This window comes from Eptatretus burgeri, chromosome 4 (assembly GCF_056783735.1).
Source record: "Eptatretus burgeri isolate ZD-2024b chromosome 4, Ebu_testis_v1, whole genome shotgun sequence".
NCBI lineage: Eukaryota > Metazoa > Chordata > Myxini > Myxiniformes > Myxinidae > Eptatretus > Eptatretus burgeri.
The window spans coordinates 99,873,988-99,901,264 of record NC_140964.1 but is presented as its reverse complement, the minus strand read 5'-3'; the positions used below and the strand labels follow the sequence as shown (position 1 = coordinate 99,901,264).

Here is a 27,277-nt window from a genome sequence, read left to right as displayed (position 1 = left end):
ATAGTTTTTGGCCCGATCTCTCGATGGTGAAAAATCATATTAAAAATTAAATAATTCTCGTATCCAGATGCACATTCAGATCTTCACCCAAATCGAATCATTTCACCCTTGTCACATACCTAATCTGTCCACAACTTTTAGAGATATCGTGATATATATCGTTTTTGGCCCCACCTCTCAATGATGAAGAATCACTTTAAAAATTCTAGTCGCCGGATCCGGATTCGGATGTTCACCAAAATCTAATCAGTTCGTCCCTGTCACACACCCAACCTGTCCAAATTTCATCCGGATCTGTCCACAACTTTTTGAGATATATTGCACACAGATAGACAAATGGACAGAGAGGGATGAAAACATAACCTCCTTCACCTCCTGCGGTGGAGGTAAAAATATGGCTGCCAAACCACGTGACCGATGACCTCATCAATATTTTCCCCCCATACAGTTTAGCCCGAGATGACCCTCAAAAGTTTTCATACCGATCGGAGAAAGCATTTGACGCATGCAATCATGACGTCATCACGAAGCCACATATGACATCGTACAAAAAAAAAGTCACGATTATTTCCAATGGGAAGTACTTGCCATGCGCCAAGTTTCAATTTTTCCCATGGAGCAGTTTTGGAGGTACAGAGGTCCAAAGTTTTTCCTTTTTTCCAACATGGCTGCCACACCACATGGCCAGCGACATCATAATTATCATTAAAACATTATACATTGAGTAGTCGCATTTTGCGTCAATCAGATAAGTAGTTGCAGAGAAAACAGAAAAAAATTGGCATGAACAGACGGACGTACGGACGGACAACCCAAAGACATAATGCCACCGGCAACTTCATCAGATGAGGCATAAAAAGCTACTCAGCACCCATAGGATTTCAAATCCTTCTTCCCTGCAATAAACTCTGATATATATATATATATATATATATATATATATATATATATATATATATATATATATATATATATATATATATATATATATATATATATATATATATTTGGCCTTTTCTAAAAACTAAATAAGAAGGGGTTTTTAGCATTTTATATTTCACCAAATTGTCTGAGTGGATGAAGGACAAGATCATTGCTCTGCACTTCAAGACTGAAAATGACACCGACTGACACATTGCACGGACTTGCAAGACCCAAAGGCCAATTCAAAACCCAATGTTGTGTAAACAAAGTAAAACAGAAAAGAAGGAAGGAAAAAAAAAAAGAGAAAAACTGACAATTAAATAACTTAAAGAAACACTTGGAATATGTCTCATGAATTGTAACAGTAGCACCTTAACCCCTTCACACATTTTCAACAATACCCCCAACAATCATTATTCGGTTAGGCTTGGAGGGGAAGATGGCTCTTCCCCTTGCTCTCTACCATCCTGCCCGCCCGTCTCTTCCATTTCCTGTCCTGACCCAGGACTGGCGATGTCTTGCATTGCGCGTCCCTTTGTCTCAATAGGCAAGAACAAGGCACAAAAGCCAGCCACCACGGCGAGGAATGCATACACAGAGATGGCCAGGTGAAACGAAGAAGCAAGCATCACCTTGGGTCAACAATCAAAATCAGGAAGGTATTTGCACAAACAACAACACATCTGTATGTGCTCCAACTCTTTTAGATTGATTACAAAACTGAGCGAGTCATAGATGTTCCACGTGGGAAAACAATTTCCACCTGATAATAATTTTACCTGAGCAATAAAAGGTGTCGTCAGTGCTCCCAGACGTGCCACCCCACTGCAAGTGCCAAGACCAAGTGCACGGATCGAGGTTGGATACACCTGCACAGTGTCATGCAGGGGGTTACAAAATGGGATTCAAATCGGCCAGAGATATTGCCATGGAGGACAGAACGAGACACTTCTTACCTCTGGGGTGTACACGTAAGCCACCTGGAACCCTCCGGACACAATTGCCCTTGCTATGAAGATGAAAATGGTCATTGAAGTCCTGATGGAATGTAAATCTTCTATCACACAACCTCATAATTCAGAGGAAGATGATCAATATAGAAATATACATGTATATATATATACTTTTTCTGCTCGAGGCAGGTTACAGTACATGAGAACATAGTGTAAGATGTGTGATGTGTACCTGCCAAAGCATGTCAACAGGCAGAGCACAAAGAATGCGAAGAGGAAGAAGTATGCTCCGAGAACTTTCCTCCTCCCTATTATATCGATCACCCAGATGGTTATCAGAATACCTGAATAACAGCATGAACATTCCATTCAGATACAATACAGGTATCGAATGATACAAATTAGGATTCTCCAGGATGGAGTAATGGCAAATGAACTAATGCCTGAAATGTGCACAGACGAGAGATTAATCAATGTTTTGTTGGGAGCATGAGATACATTTCGTTCTTCATTTAACTGTAACATGAATCAGGGTCCTTGGGCAAAGTGATGTCCACTGAACTTGACCGAGAGGAAACCTTAAATGGATTTTTTTTTTTTAATGCAGCTGTTGAGGTTCATGGAAGAGCAGCAACACGAAACGAAGACACTTTTCAAAAGAGTCCGAGATTATGGGTTTTGTTCAACACCCGCGACACAGTTGATTTGTCACTTCAGGCTACTTGGGTGGATGTATCTGGAACATTTCTAACCCTGATGTGCAGTTTAATTGTGGTTACAGTAAAATTATACAGCCAATTTGCTATTAGGAGGGTTGGCAGCAGAGGTGCAAATCTTAACCCTTTCAACCTCTCCTTGGAGAAAAAAAAATCCGGCTGCTCAGATTCTGTATATGGAGGTTTGAAAAGCGGCTGGTAAACTGGCCACTCGGGTTTGAAAAGGGGCCGGTAAGCCGGCCACGAGGGTGTATGGAGGTTTGAATAGTGGCTGGTAAACCGGCCACTCGGGTTTGAAAAGGGGCCGGTAAACCGGCCACTCAGGTGTATGGAGGTTTGAATAGTGGCTGGTAAACCGGCCACTCGGGTGTATGGAGGTTTGAATAGTGGCTGGTAAACCGGCCACTAGGGTATATGGAGGTTTGAATAGTGGCTGGTAAACCGGCCACTCAGGTGTATGGAGGTTTGAATAGTGGCTGGTAAACCGGCCACTCGGGTGTACGGAGGTTTGAAAAGCGGCTGGTAAACGGGCCACTCGGGTTTGAAAAGGGGCCGGTAAACCGGCCACTCAGGTGTATGGAGGTTTGAATAGTGGCTGGTAAACTGGCCACTCGGGTGTATGGAGGTTTGAATCGTGGCTGGTAAACCAGCCACTCGGGTGTATGGAGATGTGAATAGTGGCTGGTAAACCGGCCACTAGGGTGGATGGAGGTTTGAAAAGCGGCTGGTAAACCGGCCACTCGGGTGTATGGAGGTTTGAATAGCGGCTGGTAAACCGGCCACTCGGGTGTATGGAGGTTTGAATCGTGGCTGGTAAACCGGCCACTCGGGTGTATGGAGATGTGAATAGTGGCTGGTAAACCGGCCACTCGGGTGTATGGAGGTTTGAATAGCGGCTGGTAAACCGGCCACTCGGGTGTATGGAGGTTTGAATCGTGGCTGGTAAACCGGCCACTCGGGTGTATGGAGATGTGAATAGTGGCTGGTAAACCGGCCACTCGGGTGTATGGAGGTTTGAATAGCGGCTGGTAAACCGGCCACTCGGGTGTATGGAGGTTTGAAAAGCGGCTGGTAAACCGGCCACTCGGGTGTATGGAGGTTTGAATAGTGGATGGTAAACCGGCCACTCGGGTGTATGGAGGTTTGAAAATAGGCTGCTAAACCGGCCATTTGGGAATATGGAGGTTTGAATAACGGCTGGTAATACGACCACTGGGGTTCAAAGGGTTAAAAAAAAAAATCACAATTTTTTTTTGTTCTTGTCAACTCACATAGGCCAGATTCATTACTAGCCATTACTAATTGTGTAAGCATGTTGTTATGATCGTAGTTATTGCATTGTTGCTCAACCAGGTGAGATTTGAATTAGCTATGGTATGTAAAGTTAATATTAAACACAAAATTACTTTGAAAACACGTCTGTTTTGTTCACTTTTTAAATATAATTTGACAGTAATACATATGGATGAGCCACAAATTTAACGATGCTTTCAGAGCTGCTAACTACACATTTCTAATTTTCAAGAAAGCAAATAATGTTGGATTTTATGGCATTTAGAGAAATATAGAGCTATTTCCTTTCCCTGACCCAAAAATATCAAAAATGAGTGAACTTAAGATAAATCATTATTGCTCATATAGAGCCACATCTTTTCACTTGATGCTGAGATAATGGGTGAGAAATCAAGTCAGCTATTGCATCTGGGTTCATGCAGGAAATGCTATCAAAATTATCGTCATTACAAGTCTGAAGACGACGATGGTTCACGAGCGGTATTTGACAATGTAGATTGTTTCAGAAGTCAAGGATGAGACAATGTGATAATGTTTGACCAAGTTATAAAAATGATCAACATGATGTGGTACGAGTGACAGGTTATTAGCTGTAAAATGGCGAAAACCCGGTTTCGTTCAACAACTTTCAAAATTTGCCCTTTGCACAACCTTTAAAGGTCACAAAACAATGTTGTGGATATTAAAATAAGGAAACAGGATGCGTGCTTTAGCTTATTGGAGTTAATTCGTCGAAGAAGGTCGAAAACCTGGTTCGATTCCCACACATTTGAAAATTTGACCTTTGTGAACATTAAAGGTCAAAGGTCAAGGATTATGACCTTTGGTGCAAATATTCCTCTGGAACATTCTAGGAACAATATAACGTCATATAGGCTATATGGCATTTCGCACTCATCAGATTATCCAAACTTTGATGAAATCAGCGTAAAAACAAACTTGAAGGGGACGCCACGGGCAAGGTGTTCGAAATAGAGTAAAATGGTTTCAAGACTTTAGGTGGGGAATGACCTCAAGATTATGCATAAAAAAATATTGTCATCTCAGCTCTCAAAGTTTGGGTGGTCGTATGATTTTTATGACAAAATTCGCAATTTTCTAAGTTCGTAACCTTGTGACCTTGACCTTGGGACGAAAATGAAAAATCGAGCTCCGTGGGACTATGCAGGTGCCATTGGGCTAACCAAATACCGAAACCACTGCCAGATTCGACAACCCCCTTGGAGGAGATGGATGTTTATGTCAAAATTCGCAATTTTCTCAGTTCGTAACCTTGTGACCTCGACCTTGGGACGAAAATGAAAAATCGAGCTCTGTGGGGCTCATGATCTTTATTACCCCTCATTAACCCTTCCAACACAACCCTCTTATTTTCCAATTTTAGTGTTATCTTTTGCTTTTATTTTCTCTCTTACACATCTATCTCTCTCAATATATATATATATGTATATATATTTATATATATATATATATATATATATATATATATATATATATATATATATATATATATATATATATATCTCCTTCCTTTCCTTTCATGTTTATCCCATTGTTTCCCCACTGTTTATCCCATAGTTTTATCTGTTAAATTTAAAGATATCCCCACTGTTTATCCTTTTCCTGTTTATCCCATTGTTGCCCCACTGTCAATTTACCTTGTTCTTCTGTGAGCCACACCTTGCAAAACAACATCATCATCATCTTGGTATTGGTGAGAGTGGAGAGTGGGTTTGCATCAGGGGATGGGAATATAATCGTAAAAGGGAGGGAGATGCATTGATGAAGGCTTCCGGGATGATTTGGTGCTTTGAATGATTTTCTGGCAGCTTCACTCATCAGCATGCAGCCCCGTCCCACCAAAGTGGGGCACACAGCTTGAACATGCACAGTGACTCATGGCATTTATACACCACCTTTTACCATACATGTAACAATACAGCATGATCATTGATCAGTAAAATTTGCACAATGTACATCAGTCATAATTTGACTGGAAGAGCAGGAAATTAAGCATCGGTCACACTTACCTGGAAACTCAGCCAGAGTTGTCCATAGGAGGGATATGTAGTCTGCTCTGGTCAGAACCTGGCATTGAAGGCTACATTCAATTTCAGGCCGACTATGAACTCCCCGTTCTGCAAAACAGAAACCTTTGTCTCACCGATTACACTCATATAGCTATCTCTACCGTCATCTCTCACTGCCACAGCGTATCAAAGTCTACGTAATTCTTCTTTGTCCATAAGAAGCACAAGGCTGTGGGGTAGCATCATTGGCTGAGGGGCTTACAATCAACAACAAGTGGGCTGTTCCCTACTGTCCCTTTCTTTCCAATATAGTTAAGTTGCACATCAATGTCGAGTATTGTCACTCGGTTAAAGCTATTAAGTACATCTGCAAATGCATAAACATGGTAAAGTGACCAAGCAGTCATCACATCAGTGTGCAAGCTGGGAGAAATAAAATAGAACTGCATCAAACTGACCACAACATTTCCAGCAATGAGGCAGCTTGGAGGATGTATAAGCCACCATTCCATGAAAGGTTCCCAACGATAGTAAGGCTCAGCATTCATTCGGAAAACGGTCAGCACATTTGCTATCTGCCCTCCTTCTTTGAACTGTGCAGAAATTATGACTTTGCAAAAACACAGATTAGAAGGATGTTTTCTGGCTCTCCTGAGGGTAGATACACACTTGTTCCGAGCTTTGTGGAAGGAACTGAGATTGCCCTCAGTTGGGTTTGCTTTCCATGAGGCAAAGGCAAGTTGTTTCAGGACAACTGCCTCACCACAAGCCTCAGTGCACGATGGGTGGGAGGATGGGCATGACAACTGAAGACGGGATGGGATGGGATAAATCTGTGCATGAGAGAAAAAATTTATTTGAAAGAATTCCCAGGATGAGTTGATGTCGGAGAAAGAGAGGGGGGAGTGGAGGGGAATCCGCAGCCAGGGGTATTCCTGGGGGTGTGGAGTGAAGGCAGTGCATTGAGAGTGAGGAATAGAGTTTTTGATAAAGAAAGCAACTTCGCCACCAGGACGAGGTTCAGGTCTGTCTGTCATCCCAGAGGAGGGAGTAACCAGGGAGAGAAACTAAGGAGTCAGGAGACGTCTTTTTAGGAGAGAAGTTTCTGTTCGGTAGATTATGTCAGGTTTGTCGGTAGCAACCTGCATGGAAAGATGTCATGTTTGAGCGAAGGCCCCGGATGTTTGAGGTCCACATTGTTAAGGAAGAGGGAGGGAGGAGGCTTTGGGTGCAGAGGAGGGGAGGGAGAGGGTAGTGTGAGGGAGGAGAGGTGGATGTAATGAAAGTTGTTGACAGTTGACAGATTGTAGAAGAGCCAGGGGAGAGGGTCAGTTGAGGAGGAGGACAAAGGGCTTGGTGGTGAAGGGATGAGTCGCAGTGGGGAGTAATTCGAGAGGGGGAAAAGGGAAGTGGGAGATTGGAAGAAGTGACGGAATGAGCTCAAAGAGAGAGGTTGGGGGAAGGAGGCAGCTTTGTAGATGTGAAGAGGGGGGCAGCTTTGAGGGGAGTGAGGGGCGAGATTTGCAAGGGAGGGGTGAGGGGGAGAATTGAGGAAGAAATGTGTGTGGGGGAGCTTTTGAGAAAGGTGAGGGGGAAGCTTTGAGGGGGAAAAGGGAGAAGTTTGCTTTGAAGAGGGAGGGGTGAGGATAGCTTTGAGGGAGAGGGGAGACGATGAGAGAAGGCACGGCCATGGGGGAGGGAGGAGAGAGAGGGAGGGTGGGGAGAGGGGAAGGATGAGACTGGGTAGAGGTATTATGGAGATGTGAGCGGTTGGAGGGGCGAACAAAAATTGAGGCGGTGGGAAGAGGGGAGGCAGCTTTTGGAAGGGGAGTGGGGACATTTGGGGAAGAAGGGTGAGAGGTAAACATTGAGGGAGAAGGGTGAGGGGGGAGAATTGAGGGAGGAAGGTGTGGGAGGAGCTTGGGGGAGGGGGGGTGAAAATAAAGTGAAATTTGCTTTGAAGAGGGAGGAGGCAGCTGAATCAGCTTGTCCTTACCGCAGATGTCTCCACTTTGAAATAGCTCGGTAGTAAGGAGTACCAGGCCATAGTATGACATCGCACTGATGAGCCTGTAAGATAAATTCATGAAAGCATATAGATTTAACCACAACTTGAGGACCAACACAATTTTGCTACTCATAAACTTTACATAAATTATTGGGCCAACGGAAAATTATATACAGAAATGGAGCAACAACGTGCATCATTTTCTACTGCTGAAGCCCAGATAGTAAAGATTTATTTATTTCTCTATGACTGCTTTACAAAGACGAAATAGTAGATTCATTAGCATCGCTAAAATACGCCGCTTTCATACCCATCTCCATATGCTACTTAATGGACAATTTCAGTGTGGCGTTAGAGGAAATAAATAAATAAAAGGTAGATTCATGAGGGGCAAGGATATAATTTGGATGCACATTTTCAAAATTATTCATCACATACAAAATGCAGTCACTTGATCATTCGGTATAAATGCAATTCTATTTTAATAAAACTTGTTGACACTTTCTAATAGTTAAAAATTATGTCCGTTGCAGAAGCCAAATCTCTCCACGCACCTTTGCTTTTAGACTTCTCCGATTCCACAATGGCTGCCTTTTTATTGCATATTCAAAACACCTCAAATTTTGACCCTCACCCCACCAACCCTTTTTAGCCTCCAATTGGTGTCAGCCGGCTGGAGGCTATATATTTTCAGGGCTGTGAATCCATACATCCGTCTGTCTGCAGCCTCGACTAAAAAAAACAAATGGCTCGATGCATTTCTTTCACATTCAATAAAATAATGCATGCAATAGGTATACGATAAAATCTGGGGATTAGGATCAGAGTCCATTTGGAATATCAGCTACTTGAAAAATATTTTATGGGAAATAAGGTTAAATTGAAAAGAAACAAAAAAAAAACACCAGTTCATCATCCAAATTAAAAAAAAAAGGAGGCCCTTTTTATTTGATAGTTTTTTTTTCCTTCAAAATGGCCGCCGGATTTTAGTACCTGACAAATGATGTACCTACCTCCAGTATATTTAACCTCCCCACCTCCCCCCACCAAAATGAGTCATATACCAGACATGTCAGTTTTCTACCCCCAAACAAATATGATGTGGGTCATATACCCGACATGTCACATACACACCCACTGAGCCTATTAAAAATACAATCCACAGTTCTAAACATATTGTTGCGGTTGTGCAAATTCACAGAACATCATTCAGGTTCCCCGAAGATCAGTTATTTCGATAAGTATGTGTTTCAGGTTAGAATCCCCACCAATGTGTAAAGGGATTTGTTTGTGTGCCGGGCTGCGAATTTTTGACGTAGCCTTTATTCTTTCTCTATTTTTTATTTTAACAAACATCGCAATGCCATCATCTCCTACAAACATCACAACGCCATCATCTCCTACAAAAACACTATCATCTCCAACAAACATCGCAACGCCATCATCTCCTACAAAAACACCATCGTCATCACCAAACAATGCTCCCTTCGCACCAGCTGCCATTGTGCGCCGCGGCGCGAGCCGATTTACATAATCGGATCAAAACGAGGGTTTCCCCGACACCAACCCGTGACGTTGAACATGGGGTTCCCAGCGAGGCTTACCAGGGGTGAGAGGTCGGAGGTGAAAAGTGGGCAGAGCCCGGCCTCGGGTGAGAGATCAAAGAGCGGCTCGCCCCGGGCCAATATAAGGGGGGGATTCGAACGAGTTTGGGGCATATTCGTCGCTCTCTGGAGACGAGGAGACTCCCGGAGAGAGGAGAAGAAGGGAGCGCCAGACGAGAGTCGGAGGTCGTCGGAGAACAGCCGGAGAGGAGGGCGCGCCAGAGGTCCTGCCAGCTGCGGTGGAGTCGAGTAAGCTGCGTCATGGTCCGGGCGAACGACTATGAGACGGTCGAGCGACGTTGAGGTAGTGAACAGGACACGAATAACATCAACTCTAAAAGAGCAAAAGACCCGTTCACTCATCCGAGCGCATTGCCGGCCAAGCCCGACCGACCAGGCCGCAGTGGAGGCCGGACGACTGAGGATAACCGAGCAAGCCACTCGGCAATCTGCTCAAGCCGCCCGGCCACTAAGCGACTGGAGCGTAGCGACACAAGGGCCAAACAGGAACATCCGGGGTCACCGACCCGAAGACCTTCGAGCCGTCACAAGGGGTGGTCAGGTAACCTGCCCGGCCTCTTGTGAGCCCTCGGTCATGCAGGCTCTGAGTTGGAATAAAGGCTCACGAGTCCGTTTCTTTTCTGGGGTTTTGTATGAAAGTGTTCTGTGGTGCCTTGCCTTTAGAAGTAGAATTGTTGGTTAAGTGCGTGCCTGTACATAATAAATTGACATCGGCTGTAGGCTTTTCTTGTGCCATGTCCCCTTCGCCCCATTGATTGCTTGCCTGCATAAATAAAAGCCCCCATTGTTTGAATGTCAATCTTCTCGTTGCGTCATTTCCTCCCATTGACTTCCACAGCACGTTCGGGAATTAGCCGGATATTTAAGCCAATTGAAGTGGTCAATTGGTCCGACGGAACTTGGCGATTAAAACCGCTCGGCATCGCACATGGAACGAGCACGATTAGTGGCTCGATTCCATACGAGTTCCGTCGAGGTATAAATTCTCGGTACTTCTGTCTGCGCGGATAAATAGGTATATCGAGATTCGGCGATTAACCCTGTACCGCGTGGATAGAACATTGACAGTTTATGGTGCGTTAAGGCATCCGTAGCAGGTTTCCGGAGTTGTCCGGAAGCTATGACTGAATTCCGGGTTTCGGTGGATGCGTGACTGCGGTTGGGCCTTAAGCGGTCGTGCGTGGCTGTCCGAACCGTCTAATTCGTCACAATATATCTATCTATAATTCTAGCAATCTCTGTGTGTGTGTCTGTCTGTCTGTCTGTCCGTCTGTTTGTCTGCGACCGCCGTTTCTCGCCGACCGCCAGTCTGATCTGATTGAAACTTACCACGAATATTGCTGGGGACCTGAGTATGTGCCTTTTCAAGGTTTCACATTAATCGGACAAACGGTTCCCAAGTTACGGCCATTTATCTGTCGACCAATGACAAGACACGGTGCTATGACATCACGAATGACGTCACAATTAATGTTTATTTATTATCATTATTATTATTTTTTTTTGCACGATTGACGTCACAATTCTTCTTCTTCTTCGTTTGGTATGACGTCACAATCGACGCTGGGGACCTGAGTATGTGCCTTTTCAAGGTTTGATATCGTTCTTCATCCGTTTCAGCTGTTTCCCAAGTGTTTCCCAAGGTTTGAAAGCCGTTTTTTCCCAAGGTTTGAATGAATTGTTCAAATTATTAATTAATCCCAAGGTTTGAATTTTCCCAAGGGTTTGAAAGCTGTTTTTTCCCAAGGTTTGAATTAATTGTTGTGCTTGGTAGACATTTGTGAATACATTTACAGAGAAAGGGGCGAGAGATAGGGGGGGTGAGAGAGGGGGCATCACAATTCAAGAGAGGGGAAGAGAGGAGGGAGGTGAGAGAGGGGGGAGAGAGAGGGGGGCGAGAGAGGGGGCGAGAGAGGGGGCGAGAGAGGGGGCGAGAGAGAAGAGGCGTCACAATTCAAGAGAGGGGGAGAGAGGAGGGGGCGAGAGAGGGGGGTTAGAGTGGGGGCGAGAGAGAGGGTGAGAGAGGAGGAGGGGAGAGACTAGGGGGGAGAGAGGGGCGTCACAATTCTTCTTCTTCTTCGTTTGATATAACGTCACAATTGACGCTGGGGACCTGAGTATGTTTCCCAGGTGTTTCCCAAGTTATGGCCATTTATGATACGGTTGGTCCGATCTAATTGAAAAAATGCCCCAATCCAGTCGTCATTTACGAGAGTGAAGGAACGAAGCTGCACATACTGGCACGCACCTACGGGCCCCCACTAGTATAATAAATGCGTAGAGAAATACCCCCCCCCCTCAAAAAAAAAAAGAACAACACACCCTTTGTGAATATTAAAATGATTGGCTTTGCCATCTTTCTATATAGATCTACAGTAAACATTTAACACACAGATTTACATATGTGGGATGTGGACTCACCAGCGCTCCCTGGTCTAACTCCCTCCTAATGAAATCGGAGAACACATCACATAGCGGGCATCGCTCATCAAGAACTGTTCTCGCATACCACGGCTTCAGTACTCTGAGTTCAAGGCCGAATTTGCAAACACATGAAAACCACCTTTAAAAATGAAGCTTAAATCATGAAAATGATTTGGTGCATTCATGCAATTTGTCTACATTCTACATTTGTCGTGGAATTTGCTAGTTTTAAAACAAGTTGTATTTTGCATAATTTTAATCTGAAGTGTGCATTGAATTTTACTGCAGTGGCTGTGATGGAACGTACATAAGCAGACATGAACACATCAGTATTGCTCACATATGCACCGAAACAGATTGCGGCAGTGAACGGAAAGCAGCAGCACAGCTCTCAGGGTTGCGGCTCGATAGAGGCTATACAAACTCAGTATCGACGTGGGGAAAATGATCAATTGAATCAGAAGTTATAAAAACTCAGCAAGGACATGGGAAAAAATGATCGATTCAATGGAAAGTTATAAAAACTCAGTATTGACATGGGGAAAATTATATTCCAAACTGATTCTAGAAGCAACGTCAGCACAAGCACTGTTCATCGAGAGCTTCATGAAATGGGTTTTTTATGGCCGAGTAGCCGCATACAAGCCTAAGATCACCATGTGCAATGCCAAGCAACGGTTGGAGTGGTGTAAAGCTCACCGCCATTGGACTCTGGAGCAGTGGCAACACGTTCTCTGGAGTGATGAATCACGCTTCACCATCTGGCAGTCCGACGGACTAATCTGGGTTTGGCGGATCTCAGGAGAACGCTACCTGCCCAAATGCATAGTGCCAACTGTAAAGTTTGATAGAGGAGGAATATCATGGTCTGGGGCTGTTTTTCATGGTTCGGGCTAAGCCCTTTCGTTCTACTGAAGAGAAATCTTAATGCTGCAACATACAATGACATTCTACACAATTCTGTGCTTCCAACTTTCTGGCAACAGCTTGGGGAAGGCCCTTTCCTGTTTCAGCATGATAATACCCCTGTGCACAAAGCAAGGTCCACACAGAAATGGTTTGTCGAGATCGGTGTTGACGAACTTGACTGGCCAGCACAGAGTCCTGAGCCCAACCCCATCAAACAGCCTTTGGGATGAATGGGAATGCTGATTGCGAGCCTGACCTAATCACCCAACATCAGTGCCCGACCTCATGAATGTTCTTGTGGCTGAATGGAAGCAAATCCACACAGCAATGTTCCAACATCTCGTGGAGAGCCTCACCAAAAGAGTGGAGGTTGTTATAGCAGCAAAGGGGGGACCAACTCCATATTAATGCCCATGATTTTGGAATGAGATGTTGGACAAGCAGGAGCTTATGTATGTATATATAAACACATATATATTTCATTCTAACCACACACACACTGACAGTTAGTACATTCCGGGTGATGTAGAAAGTTTAAATTTTGCATGCCGATGGACATTGAAGCAGATACACTGGGGAAAAAATAAATAAATCACAGAATCGTTGGAAAACATACGTAAATAAAAATATAAATGAATAAAAACAAATGCAGGAGAGCGACCTGTGACAATGGGGAAGCACGGTTCGTTATTGCTTACAATGTGTATGCATGCCCCACTCGTGTGTGTGTGTGTATATATATATTGTTGCGGTCTTCGCGCCCGCCGGCGTGCGACGGCCACGTAACTCGAATCGCGGCACGTCGCCCACCGGACGGACAATCCAGTCGTGACCCTCTCGGACTAACGCCGGGAACCAGTCACGGGTGGACCTTTCGGTCTCACCGCGATCGAGCCAATCAGCCCCCGCGTGGGATAGGGTTGCTCGCCAAATTCGAACTACCTAAGTACCCACGCGGAGGGTAGACCGGGCGATCGCACCTCGCCGCAGGTCGACTTCGGACACGGGCCACTTAAGCGACCCGTTCCGTACTATCAGAATAACCGAGCGGTGTTATCGTCGACCTCGACGGTTCGATTAATTATCGGGCGTATTCAGCCCACTACCAACCCTTTACGTGAAGCAAGATGGGGATTCAATGGAGGAAAAGACGAAGCGAAGCGGGAGAACAGTTCAACAATAAAGCACATTTATTCGCGACGAACGGAAAGCACACAAATACAATTCCACCAAATGCACACAAAAAAAGAAAACACAATTCCATTTACACAAAAAGCAAACATAAAAGTGAAAACACAGTGCAGAGCTAATACCGACTACCGAGCACACGGCAACACTTATACAATTCTACTTCACAGACGGCGCCGACAACACATACCCAAAACCAAGGAAAAGAAATCCCCAAGAATGGGGCAGGCCTGAGGCCGAGACCGGGTCGGGCCTACCCGTCTGGTGATGAGACGCGGAGCGGCGATGGCCCCGCAACCCGCGGGCCTCGTGGACAGTGCCTGGCAGGGGGTGGGAACGGGGCCCCCTTGGTCGCACTATCTCAGCGCGGGGGGAAACAGGAGGGGGTTGCTGATGCTCGGGGTATAGAGGATCTTTATTATCCCTGGTGTGCGTCTCCACCTCGGCCAGGTCGCGCTGCCGGCCTCCCTCGGGCGTGCAGCTCCTGGCACCGACGCGAGCACCCCCTCGTCCGACTCTCTTCAGCTTCTCCAGCCACTGCAGGCTTCGGGCTCCAGACTTCTTTCGTTCTCGTTTGCGACTCTCTTCTGACTGACGAACACCGTCCTTTTATCCCCCCGTAACTTCGCCTTTGACCCCCTCCCTTTGACCTTTCACCTCGCTCCCCATTGGCCCGAGAAAAAGTGGGCGTGAAGGCTTTTTGATCCACAAATTTGCATATATCGATCGTTCTGGAGGCGGGGCCAAATCGCCCCTCGCTCACCGATTGGACGGCAAAAAGTGGGCGTGTGTCGTTTTTGATCCGTTTTTGAAGCAGAAAATCCGTGGTTTTGTACACGCTGTTCGACGCGCGTTCTGCATGAGTCCAACACCGGTACCCACAGCGGGGCAAGAACGGTGGCGATGCTACGGTTGCGAGGTGTGACGGGAAGGTCGTGGCGGTTGTGGTGAAGCGGTGGTTGTGGTTGTAATCATGGCGGTTGGTCCAAAATAAAGATAGTAAAAGAAAAACGGCTATCCTGAAGAGTCGCAGCACGTATAAATGACATGTATTCCCACTAGACAACGGGTTTGGGCCTAACTACACATGCACTTACCGAGATACCTCACCTAAGGGACCTGAATGGTGGTTTGCGAATCTGGTAACCACAACAATATATATATATATACCCAACATCAGTGCCAACATATATATTGTTGCGAATTCTGGCCCGCCCGGCGTGCAATCGGCCACGTAACTCTAATCGCGACGCGTCGCCCACCGGAACGGACAATTCAGTCGTCACCGTCTTGGAACTACCGCCAAGGAGCTAGCCACGGGTGGGGGTTTAACCTCACCACAACCCAGTCTGCATTCTACCCGCGCGAAATAGGGTGAATCGCCGAATGTCGATATACCTAAGTACCCGCGCGGGTAGCGTACCGAGGAGTTGTACCACGCCGCAGGTCGACTCCGGACACGAACCGCTTAAGCGGCTCGTTCCGTGCTGCAGGGATAACCGAGCGGAGTTATTGTCAACCTCGACGTTTCGTGATTATTTACCGGGTGCTTACACCCTTCTACCAATTTATTCCGCGATTCAAGATGGCACTTTCAAAAGGAGAAAGACAACGAACGGGATACATTTCACACAAGGACATTTATTATAACACACAAGCAAGGGGCAGTCATGCAATTTACAGGCAATGCAATGAAAATTAATCGTGCACGGGACGGGGACAAAGACAAGAGCAAGGCAAAAGCACTACAACCGACTATAATTATTATTTACAAGCACTTACACAGTTTCTACTTTACAAGACACGGCGCCACAAGATCCATAAAAAACCCCGAAAAGAAAATGGTGACTTCCCTTTGGGCTGTCGAGTCCTCCTCTCACGACCGTCGGCGTGGTCGCGTCTGGCCCCGACTCCTCTCGCGGTCTGCGAGCTCTCTCCGGCACTCCTCGCCCAAATGCGCAGGTCCGCCACACCACCGGCGCTGCCGCGTCTCTCGTCCGTGCTTCCGTGGACAGGCCGCCCGCAAAACTGCGAGCACAGGACCAGAATGAGCCAAGACCCAGCCTCCACAGCTGCCAGAGCAGACGAGCGCAGAGGAAGAGGAAGAGCCAGCGAGGAAGAAGAAACGCGGAGCCAGGACCAGGACGAGAAGAAGATCTACATGAAAGGAGAAGAAGAAGAAGAAAAAGAAGCAAGCACCCTACGCGCATCCGCCCTTTATGGAGCGGGGCACCGCCCTTTGCTCCGCCCCATTCTCGGCTCCACCTCTCTTCGAGGCGTTTCCAGAAAGCTCTTGAAGGGGGTCGTGCCCCCACTCTGACCGCCTCACGCCGTGCATCCACCAATCGGGAGCGAGCTGCCCACCCCGTCCCCTTCACACCAAGCGTGGTGGGGGGGGATTCAGGCGGAAGCATCAGGCGGAAGCATCAGGCGGGGAAATCAGGCGGGAAAACCCCACAGGCGTTGTTGGTTTTCTTCTCCACGCGCCGTACGCCCGCGTTCTCGGACCCTTTCCAATGCAGAAAGGGTCGTAGCGTGGTCCGTGGAGAACAGCGTTCAGAGTGCGGGAAGTGGCGAAGGTGGTGCTGTTGGCGGTTTGATCCAAAATAACGATAGAACAGAAAAATGGCTAACTCAAAGCATCGCAGCCCGGATGAATCACACATATTCCCTCTAAACAACGGGTGTGGACTAACTACACATGAACTTATCGATATATCTAACCTGAGGACCTTTCTGGTGTATTGCAAATTTCCACAGCCGTAACAATATATATATATATATATATATATATATATATATATATATATATATATATATATATATATATATATATATATATATATATATATATATATATAGTTACGGCTGTGGAAATTCGCATTACACCATAAAGGGCCCTCAGGTGAGATATCTTCATAGGTTCATGTGTAGTTAGCCCAAACCCGTTGTATAGAGGAAATTTATGTGATCCATTCAGGCTGCGATGCTTTGAGTTAGCCATTTTTCTGTTTTATCTTTTATTTCAAACAAACAGCATCTCAACAACCACGCCATCCCCATCATAGTGCCAACCACACTGCAACCACGCCACCTCCACCATCTACGCTACCACATCTTTGCCACTACGTCTGCTTCCGAACGGCAAACAAGGGCGCCAAGGAAAGGGCTGCGAGGACGCGCGGGTTTTCCCGCCTGTTTTTCCCACCATTTTCCCCGCGATTGATGTGAAGGAAGGGGGGAGGGCAGCACGCCGCCGATTCGTGGATGACCAGCGTGAGGCTTTCGGGGAGAGGGAACGCCCCTCTTCGAGAACCCTCTCGAAGGAGGGTGGAGCCGAAAACGGGGGCGGAGTGAAGGGCGGAGCCCCGGGCTATAAAAGTCGGACACGGGCGGGGCGCTCTTTCTCTTGCTCTCTTCGTCTTCTTCTCTCTCTTCCGGCTCACTCTTCCTCCTCGTCTCCTCTTCGTGGTGGCCGCTGGCCTGGTCTTCTGTGGTGCGGTCCCGAGACCCCGCTGGTGGGACGGAGCGTCTGCCATTCCCCACACCACGACCTCGAGCAACAACGTTTCCCCCCCCCCACCCCTTTCTCTCCGCGCTGAGATAGTGCCAGAAACCCCGTCCGTGGCGTCGAGCGGCCAATACGTGCTGGTGCGAGGCACGCCGGAGAGGACTCGCCTACCACGCCAGGGATCGGAGTCGCGGCCAGGCGCGACCACGCCGACGGATGTGGGAGAGGGACTCGACAGCCCATAGAGAAGTCACCATTTTCTTTTCGGCGTTTTTGTATGGATCTTGTGGAGCCGTGTCTCGTAAAGTAGAACTGTTTAAGTGTTGCCGTGTGTGCACGTATCCGGTTGTAGCTCTGCATTGTTACTTTTGTTTTGGCTGTTATATGTGCATTTTGATTATTGTGTGGCTGTATATACGTGCTTTGTGTCTGTGGCTATGAATAAAATGCTTGCTTGTTGAACTGTTCCCGCTCTGCTTCGTCTCTTTTCCTTTTTTTATTGATCCTCCATCTTGCATCACGTAAGGGGTTCGTAGTGGGTGCAACATCCCGGTAATTAATCTGAACCGTCCAGCTCGACGATAACACCGCTCGGTTATCCCGATAGTACGGAACGGGCCGCCCAAGCGGCTCGTGTCCGGAGTTGACCTGCGGCAAGGTACGATCGCCCGGTTTACCATCGGCGTGGGTACTTAGGTAGGTCGAGTTTGGTGAACAACCCTATCCTACGCGGGTGGCCGATTGGCACGATTGTGGTGAGGTTCGAAAGGCCCACCCGTGACTAGCTCCCGGCGTTGGTCCGAGAGGGTCATGACAGAATTGTCCGTCCAGTGGGCGATGTGCCGCGATTCGAGTTACGTGGCCGTTCGCACGCCGGCTGGCGCGAATTCGCAATAATATTGTTGTGGTTACCAGATTCGCAAACCACCATTCAGGTCCCTTAGGTGAGGTATCTCGGTAAGTGCATGTGTAGTTAGGCCCAAACCCGTTGTCTAGTGGGAATACATGTCATTTATACGTGCTGCGACTCTTCAGGATAGCCGTTTTTCTTTTACTATCTTTATTTTGGACCAATCGCCACCACCACAACCACAACATCAACCACCAACCACAACACCGCTTCACCACAACCGCCACGACCTTTACCGTCACAACTCGCCACCATCGCATCACCGTCATCTCGCGCCACTCATGGGCACCGATGCTGGACTCGTGTAGGGCGCACGTTGAACAGCGTGTACAAAACCACGGATTTTCTGCTTCAAAAACGGATCCAAAACGACACACGCCCACTTTTTGCCGTCCAATCGGTGAGCGAGGGGCGAATTGGCCCCGCCCCCAGGGCGATCGATATATGCAAATTTGTGGATCAAAAAGCCTTCACGCCCACTTTTTGTCGGGCCAATGGGGAGCGAGTTGAAAGGTCAAAGGGAGGGGGTCAAAGGCGAAGTTACGGGGGGATAAAAGGACGGTGTTCGTCAGTAAAAGGAGTAGTAAAAGTCGGAACGAGGAAGGAAGGAGTCGGAACGAGTAGTAAGAAGTCGGAACGAGGAAGAAGGGAGAGTAAGAAGTCGGAACGAGGAAGAAGGGAGTAGTAAGAAGCCGGAACGAGGAAGAAGGGAGTCGTAAAGGTCGGAACGAGGCGAAGGAGAGTCGGAACGGAGGGGACGAGCTGTGGAGAGGCGGCGAGTCAGACGAAGGGTGCTCGCGTCGTGCAAGGAGCTGCGCGCCCGAGGGAGGCCGGCAGCGCGACCTGGCCGAGGTGGAGACGCTCGTCGCACATAATAAAGATCCTCTATACCCCGAGCATCAGCAACCCCCTCCTGTTCCCCCCGCGCTGAGATAGTGCGACCAAGGGGGCCCCGTTCCCACCCCCTGCCAGGCACTGTCCACGAGGCCCGCGGGTTGCGGGGCCATCGCCGCTCCGCGTCTCATCACCAGACGGGTAGGCCCGACCAGGTCTCGGCCCCAGGCCTACCTCATTCTTGAGGGTATTTCTTTTCCTTGGTTTTGGGTATGTGTTGTCGGCGCCGTCTGTGAAGTAGAATTGTATAAGTGTTGCCGTGTGCTCGGTAGTCGGTATTAGCTCTGCACTGTGTTTTCACTTTTATGTTTGCTTTTTGTGTAAATGGAATTGTGTTTTCTTTTTTTTGTGTGCATTTGGTGGAATTGTATTTGTGTGCTTCCCGTGTGCCGAGAATAAATGTGCTTTATTGTTGAACTGTTTCCCGCTCCGCTTCGTCTTTTTCCCCATTGAACCCCCATCTTGCTTCACGTAAAGGGTTGGTAGTGGGCTGAATACGCCCGATAATTAATCGAACCGTCGAGGTCGACGATAACACCGCTCGGTTATTCTGATAGTACGGAACGGGTCGCTTAAGTGGCCCGTGTCCGAAGTCGACCTGCGGCGAGGTGCGATCGCCCGGTCTACCCTCCGCGTGGGTACTTAGGTAGTTCGAATTTGGCGAGCAACCCTATCCCACGCGGGGGCTGATTGGCTCGATCGCGGTGAGACCGAAAGGTCCACCCGTGACTGGTTCCCGGCGTTAGTCCGAGAGGGTCACGACTGGATTGTCCGTCCGGTGGGCGACGTGCCGCGATTCGAGTTACGTGGCCGTCGCACGCCGGCGGGCGCGAAGACCGCAACAATATATATATATATATATATATATATATATATATATATATATATATATATATATATATATATATATATATATATATATATATATACATACATATATATATATATATATATATATATATATATATATATATATATATATATATATATATATATATATATATATATATATATACATATATATATATATATATATATACACACACATATATATATACAGTATATATAACACACAACATATATATATATATATATATATATATATATATATATATATATATATATATATATATATATATATATATATATATATATATATATTATACCCAACATTTAGCATGTAGATGTAACATTAAGAAATTAAATCAGTAACAGATGGAGCTACAGGATGTCGAGAGTTTCATGGAAGGGTCGAGGAGCTCCTTGTGAGCCATGGCCATCCATATCTAGTGCCCGACTGTGTCTGCGGATGTCCTCCTGCAGTTGGGTTAATTTTTATTCGGTTTTCTGACAGGATTCGCACTCCAGCCGCCACAAAAAAACTTTCATTCCGCAAAACGTATGAAAAGCACAAATAATACTGAAAATCCACTCTGTGGGAGTACCTTCTGTGCAGCTGCCGTCCACAGGGCAGCTCATTGGATGACGGGATTGGGGAAAAGCCTTCGGGACCCCCACTCTTTGACCTGAGAAGGTTATCCTGTGGTTTTCCTCCTATCATCAGATTGCGGTAGTGTGTGTCGGGGTGGTGCTGAGTTGTTGTTCACCAGACAGTGGTCTCCTTAGGTTAACCTGAAGCCGTCCCTTCTGGTGGGTGCCTGGAATGTCCTATCCTGAAGAGAGGATGATCACTTGTCTCTGTTTTATCACCTGAGTTCAAGCGTTTGGATGTCAGTATTGCAGCACTCCCTGGGGTTCGGAGACCAGATTGCGGCGAGATCATGATGGGTGGATTCACCTACTATTGGTCTGGTCGCTCTGCTGGTTATCATGCCCAAGGAGTTGCTGTAGCTGTGTCCAACAAGCTGACTCCAATGATAATTGAAGTAAGACCGGTCAATAAGTGTATGAAACTAAGGATTCGTCACTCCTTGGGTGTCATTTCCATGGTCTCGATATATGCTCCTACTGACGTGAGTGATCTCACTGAGAAGGACACCTTCCATGCCACGCTCGAGTCTGTGGTTATCAGTGCCCAAGCCGAGACACTCTTCTAGTCGTTGGGGATTTCAATGCATCAACTGGCACTGATAGGTATGGTTATAAGACATATGTGAGACATGTGAGACATGTGTTGGTCCCCATGGTCTGGAACTGTGAACCAGAATAGCACTAAGTTCCTTGACTTTGCAAGAAGTCATGGACTTGGGGTGGCTGGTTCGTGATTTCATTGCCCACATGCTCATCACCAGGTATTCCAACCTGCCGGTGTGTCAAAGGAGATTGACCATGTCCTCGTTGTTGGTTGCTGGAGGATGATCCAGAACTGCAGGGTCTACCGGAGTGCTCAGTTTCTCAACACCGACCACAGGCTTGTGATAGCAACTCTGAAGTTGCAGCTTAAATCCAGGAGAATGATACCATCCCAGCCGAGGCTGGATGTTGGCAAGCTGAAGGATGAGAGTGTAGCTGAGGAGTTTGCGAACAGGCTGAGTGGGGATTTGGGGGGTCTGGGTGCTTTAGGGAATCCTGAAGAGTTGTGGAGTGCCTTCAAGACAACCATCCTTAATGTTGCCGGTGGATGTCTTGGAACTCACTGGAGGGCAAAGAAGAATTTTGTCTCTCAAGGGACACTGGATGCCAATGACCAGAGTTGCAGGGCCAAGCTGAATGGCAGAGCTGAGCTGTTCAGGGAGCTTAGGCGTAAAACGGAACATGCCCGAAGGGTGGACAAGGAGGCCGATGTGCGAGCAATCTGTGAGGGGGTAGAGCATCACCTGTGGTCAAGTGATTCTCATCCTGCTTACAGGGGAATTCGCGCATTGCATTCCTCCAAGCCCATCCCTCAGTGCACTGCAGTTGGAGCAGAGGGTGGAGGGCCCTTGACAGAGGAGTCTGAAGTGAAGGCCCGCTGGGCGGTTACATTGAACGGCTGTACCAGGCTGACCCACCACATGTCAAGTTGGATGTCAGGGGTGTTACTATCCCGAATGCTGACCCTCCAATCAACTGTGATCCACCTTCGTTTGTGGAAACACAGGCTGCGGTGAACCGGTTGAAATGGGGTAAAGCTCCTTGGATCTGTGGCATCCATGCTGAACTTCTCAAGGCTGGTGGAAATGGTGTACTGGTGTCATTGAATGCAGTTCTGTGCTCTGCCAGGAACACAGGCACCATCCCAGCTGATTGGAAGAGGGGCCAAGTTGTCCCTCTCTGGAAAGGGAAGGGTGATTTCCAGGACTGCAACTACCACCGAAGGGTGACACTGCTTTCAGTGCTGGGCAAGTTATTTGCTCAGATAATTATTGAGAGGGTTCGCCACCATCTGCTTGAGTACAAGCATCCAGAGTAGTCGGGCTTTACACCAAAGAGGTCAATGATTGACCGTATCCTTGCTCTTCGGGTCCTCACCGAATGCAGACGAGAGTTTTGGCAGGGGCTGCTTTCAGCCTATGTTGATCTCTGTAAAGCGTTTGATTCAGTGAATCGGGATGCCTCCTGGAGGATTCTTGGTCCTCGTGGGGTGCCACCAAAACTGATCGATCTGATGTCTGAACTCTACTCTGGTACTGATAGTGCTGTGAGATGTGATGATACCATCTCTGACTTATTTCCAGTTGTTACTGGAGTTTGTCAGGGGTGTGTGCTGTCCCCCACACGTTTCAGTGCTTGTATGGACTGGATTATGGGGTGGATGTCATCGAGATCAAGCTGCGGTGCATCATTTGGGAATGTCAAAAAATCTGACGTTGATGTCACAGATGATGCAGTCATCTTTGCAGACTCTAGATATCCTTTTGGGGGCTCTTGAGGTGCTGAATGAGGAGTCGAAGCTGCTGGGAATATGGGTTTCCTATATCACGACTAAGATCTTGGCCTTCAATGACATCTTGGATGCTGCTATCTTGTCTGCACCTGTTTTTTGGCAAGGATGTTGAGGTCAAGTAGAGATTAACTTACCTTGGCAGTGATATTCATGTCTCTGCTGGCTGAGCCAGAGGTCAATAGATGTCTGGATTGGGCCTGGGGAGTCATGGATTCATTGGATCATGGGGTGTGACGCTGCCGGTACCTATGCAGGAGGACGTAAGGCCGAGTCTTCAGGGTCCTTGGTGCTTCCAGTCTTGCTCTACAGATGTGAGACTTGGAGTCTGAACAAGGATATAAGACCGCAACTGTAACATGCATTGAGCTCCATCATTGTTGTTGATGTCGTTTTTGCATTGTTATTATTGTTGTTCTTTTTTGAGTAGTTGATTGCGTGCGTGAAGTCGACATCACGGACATAAACGCACTCTTGCTTGCGGCACAATGGAGTTTGTATTAACTCATTTCAGCGACATATTTCCTTTGGTAATAGGTCTAGTCAGAGAATCCTTGGCTATCACTGGTTTGACTTTGTGTCCACCGAGCGGTTGCTGAGAGAGACTCAAATGATATTTGTTACCTGCATAGTCCATGAACGTCAGCTGTGGCTGTATGAACATGTGGGTCGTTTTCCTGGCGCTGATCCTGCTCATCAGATTCTCTCAGCGAGGGAGCCTCGTGAGTGGAGGAGGCCAATGGTCCAACCACGTGCCTCGTGGTTGCAGCAGGTTGATCGGCATCTCAAGGCGATGGGGATGGGCCAGGCATCTGCTTGGGGGATGGCCAGATGGATGCCCCTGGAATACCGGCGGAAAGTGGATGCAGCAACATGCTGCACCGGCGCATGCTCTCATACCTGACCTGACCTTCTGGATGATCTTTTTGGTGACAAGCTTTCAGTCAAATAAGCGTTCCTGGTCTTCCTCAATAACAGCAAATTTACAGGAGTGAAAAAAAAAACTATATATATATATATATATATATATATATATATATATATATATATATATATATATATATATATATATATATATATATATATATATATATATGTAGCATCAGCTGTGGGTCATAAATGAGGGACACAAAGCAAGGGCTTCCACACAGGTGTGGTCCATGTGTAAATTAAGCAAATAACATCCCAACATGCTTATGGTCATGTATAAAAATGCTGTGCAGGCCTGGTTGCCGATAATTACGGCCAGCATGGCTGCAAAAAGAGACACCCAATGCCCCCATCCACAGAGCAAGTGTAGTCGCCCAATGGTTTGATGAACATGACACTGATTATTATCCATATGTCATGGTCTTCTCAGTCACCATATCTGAACCCAATCGAGCATTTATGTAATATTCTGGAACGACTCCCGAGACAGCGTTTTTCACCTCCATCAAACAGGTGTGAGTCGATTGACTTTCTCGTGGAAGAATGGTGCCACATCCCTCCTGCAGAATTCAGGACACTGGTGGACTCTGCGATGATGCATACATGCCCTACTGGCCGCATTTGGTGGCCAAACACACTATTGAGTGACTTTACATTGAAGTTTGCATCTTTTTTTGTCCACTACCTGTACAGGTACAGTGTACATGTCACTTTCAAGTATAATTTCATTTTTATACACTTTACCATCTGCACTACCAGTATATACCATTTTGAATTATTTATTTATATTTACTTTACAGTCTCCACTACCAACATACCTCCTTGAATGATTTATATGCACTTTACTATCACTGCTTCCTACATACCACCATTAATTATTTATGTATTTATGATCCATTACTACATTTCCACTACCTACATATTAATTTTTTTTGTAAAATATACACATTCCATGTTTAAGGTGCGGTTGGGGACTGTATTCTTGACGAGGACTTGCATCCTTGTTTTTTTATTATCGATACATGCCCCTTTTCCTTCGCTTACCCCTCCCAATGTTCTTTCCATTCTCTCCCCATTCCTTACACACATTACTCTCCCATCACCCTCCCTTCTCTTCCGATTGTAAATTTAGCTTAACCGCACCCCAACAACCAACCTTCTCCACCCACGCACCCTCCTTCCCCCACTAAAACACAATAACAAAAAGGTTTCATCCAAACTATCATCAAATTTAACTTAAAGTTGGATGTAAAATGGCATTGATCTTGGAATATTCATCTTTGTGAAAGTACACAATTTGTTTAACTTCACCACAAATAACCCCTTATTGTACAACTTTAACACAGCTTTTTAAATATTCTTGTAACATCACAGCAAATCCCTCATTAGCACTTTGTCAGTTATCAAACAAATAATATAAAACATCTGCCAATGAGTGAATGGACCCTTGATCATCAAAGAAATACAAAACAGGTTAAAAACGATGTTCTATATGTTACATAAACTGGAGGAAAATCGACAAATATTGCTCAACAAATATAGAACAGGTACGTTTTTGGTAAGGTGCAGTATTGCCCATATTACCATATAATCCACAGCAGAAAAGTTGTGGTGCGAAGCTCAGGAACGAATAAATCCTGCAGTCTACCAAGCTTGTCCTGGAGAGGAGACACGAACAAAAGCAAAACAGTGAAAGTCAGCTCATATGGCTTCAGGAATAATGTGAATGTTTATGTCAAGACAATGATCTGGTCTTTGCCAGTTGATCCAGTGCTTGCTTCAACTACGGTTTAATTATTATTTTGTAAGCAGCTTGTGGCTGCTGGTTGGATCATTGCTGAGAGCACGGCTGTGCCGCTGATGCAGTGCCCCCTTATTACCAGTATACTGGTACTCATTTTGCCGACCTCAGAAGGATGACAGCCTGAGTCAACCCACCTGGTGTTATTTAACGGCATGACAAACTCAAGACCCTCTGATCTTAAGCCAGACGCCTTAACCAATTAATAAAACCAACACCAGGCTTTTCAAATACGGTACACTATTGAAGTAAAAAAAAAAAAAATTAAAAAAAAAAAAAATATATATATATATATATATATATATATATATATATATATATATATATATATATATATATATATATATATATATATATGTTGAATCCTAATACAGTGAACCCTTCAATATCACAGGAGTTTGGTTCCTGGAAAATGCCATGATAGTTAAAACTGCAATCGTGGAAATCAATGGCTAATGGGAAGAGGGGGGTTCGGTTCCTAATTCGAGAAAACATCGAGGAAGTTCGACGGCAGCCAGAAATAAACACATTACAATTGAAATAAACACGTAAAAATATTTACAAGGCACATTAAACATTGAAATAAAAATGTAAATGCAATAATTAGTGTAAATTAAACAAAAAACACAAGACTTTTGCTTATTTAATATATTCCAAAACAGCGAGTTGGGTAAGGGTGAAAATATATTGTGTACATGTTCGTACTGTACTCTGCCGAAATCGAAAACACAAGACTTAGCTCGGAGATGATGATGATGATGCTTGTTGGAGGAGGGAGGGTGGAGGTTAGAAAGATGTGAATGTAGAACTTGCGATGGCTGTTGGATCACTGGGAGCATGAAGAAGTTGCCTGTTGCATTGCCACATAGAAGGGTAAAAACGATCCTTAGCCACCTTGATCCAGAGCAGATCTTCCTTGCTTAGCGAGGAAAGTATGAGATGCAATCCTCTTCCAAAATAATCCCGTCTCTTCGGCGTTAAAAATGTGCTCCGGCATAAATCCCTTCACCTCGATTAGTTGTTCCATGAGCCATGGTTGAACTGGAGCCTTTCGATCCCGGGTTCCTCATGGAGACATTTGCAAATCTGCAATGGTTTCTGCCATATATCAGTCCACTCAAAGGCAGTTTTTTTTTCTGTTTGGACCTTCATCCAAACATTAAGTGCTTTTTCCATCCCTTGAATACGAGCATCATGGGATTGGAATGAGCCTTTTACGCTTTGCTGACAGGAACCCTTGAATGGATATTTGACACATTTACACACAGTCGATTCATTGATCCAGTGATGGTGGCCCACAGATGCCGCACTTTGATTTCTTGCCAACATATCCAACAA

General features: G+C 46.1%; 1 protein-coding gene across 5 annotated transcripts in view; it reads right to left on the bottom strand.

The window, feature by feature from the left end:
• Positions 1–202: 202 nt before the first annotated feature.
• SVOP (SV2 related protein) overlaps positions 203–27,277 on the bottom strand; it is a 107,387-nt gene continuing 80,312 nt past the window's right edge. For all 5 annotated transcript variants that reach the window (XM_085879433.1, XM_085879434.1, XM_085879431.1 and 2 more), the window contains 7 exons: positions 25,723–25,796; positions 7,913–7,986; positions 5,917–6,024; positions 2,110–2,221; positions 1,881–1,962; positions 1,704–1,793; positions 203–1,556 (listed from right to left, as the gene is read on the bottom strand). In XM_085879433.1, coding sequence (XP_085735559.1) covers positions 1,338–1,556; positions 1,704–1,793; positions 1,881–1,962; positions 2,110–2,221; positions 5,917–6,024; positions 7,913–7,986; positions 25,723–25,796 — 759 coding nt within the window. In that variant the 3' untranslated portion in view covers positions 203–1,337. The remainder of the gene's footprint in view (positions 1,557–1,703; positions 1,794–1,880; positions 1,963–2,109; positions 2,222–5,916; positions 6,025–7,912; positions 7,987–25,722; positions 25,797–27,277) is intronic.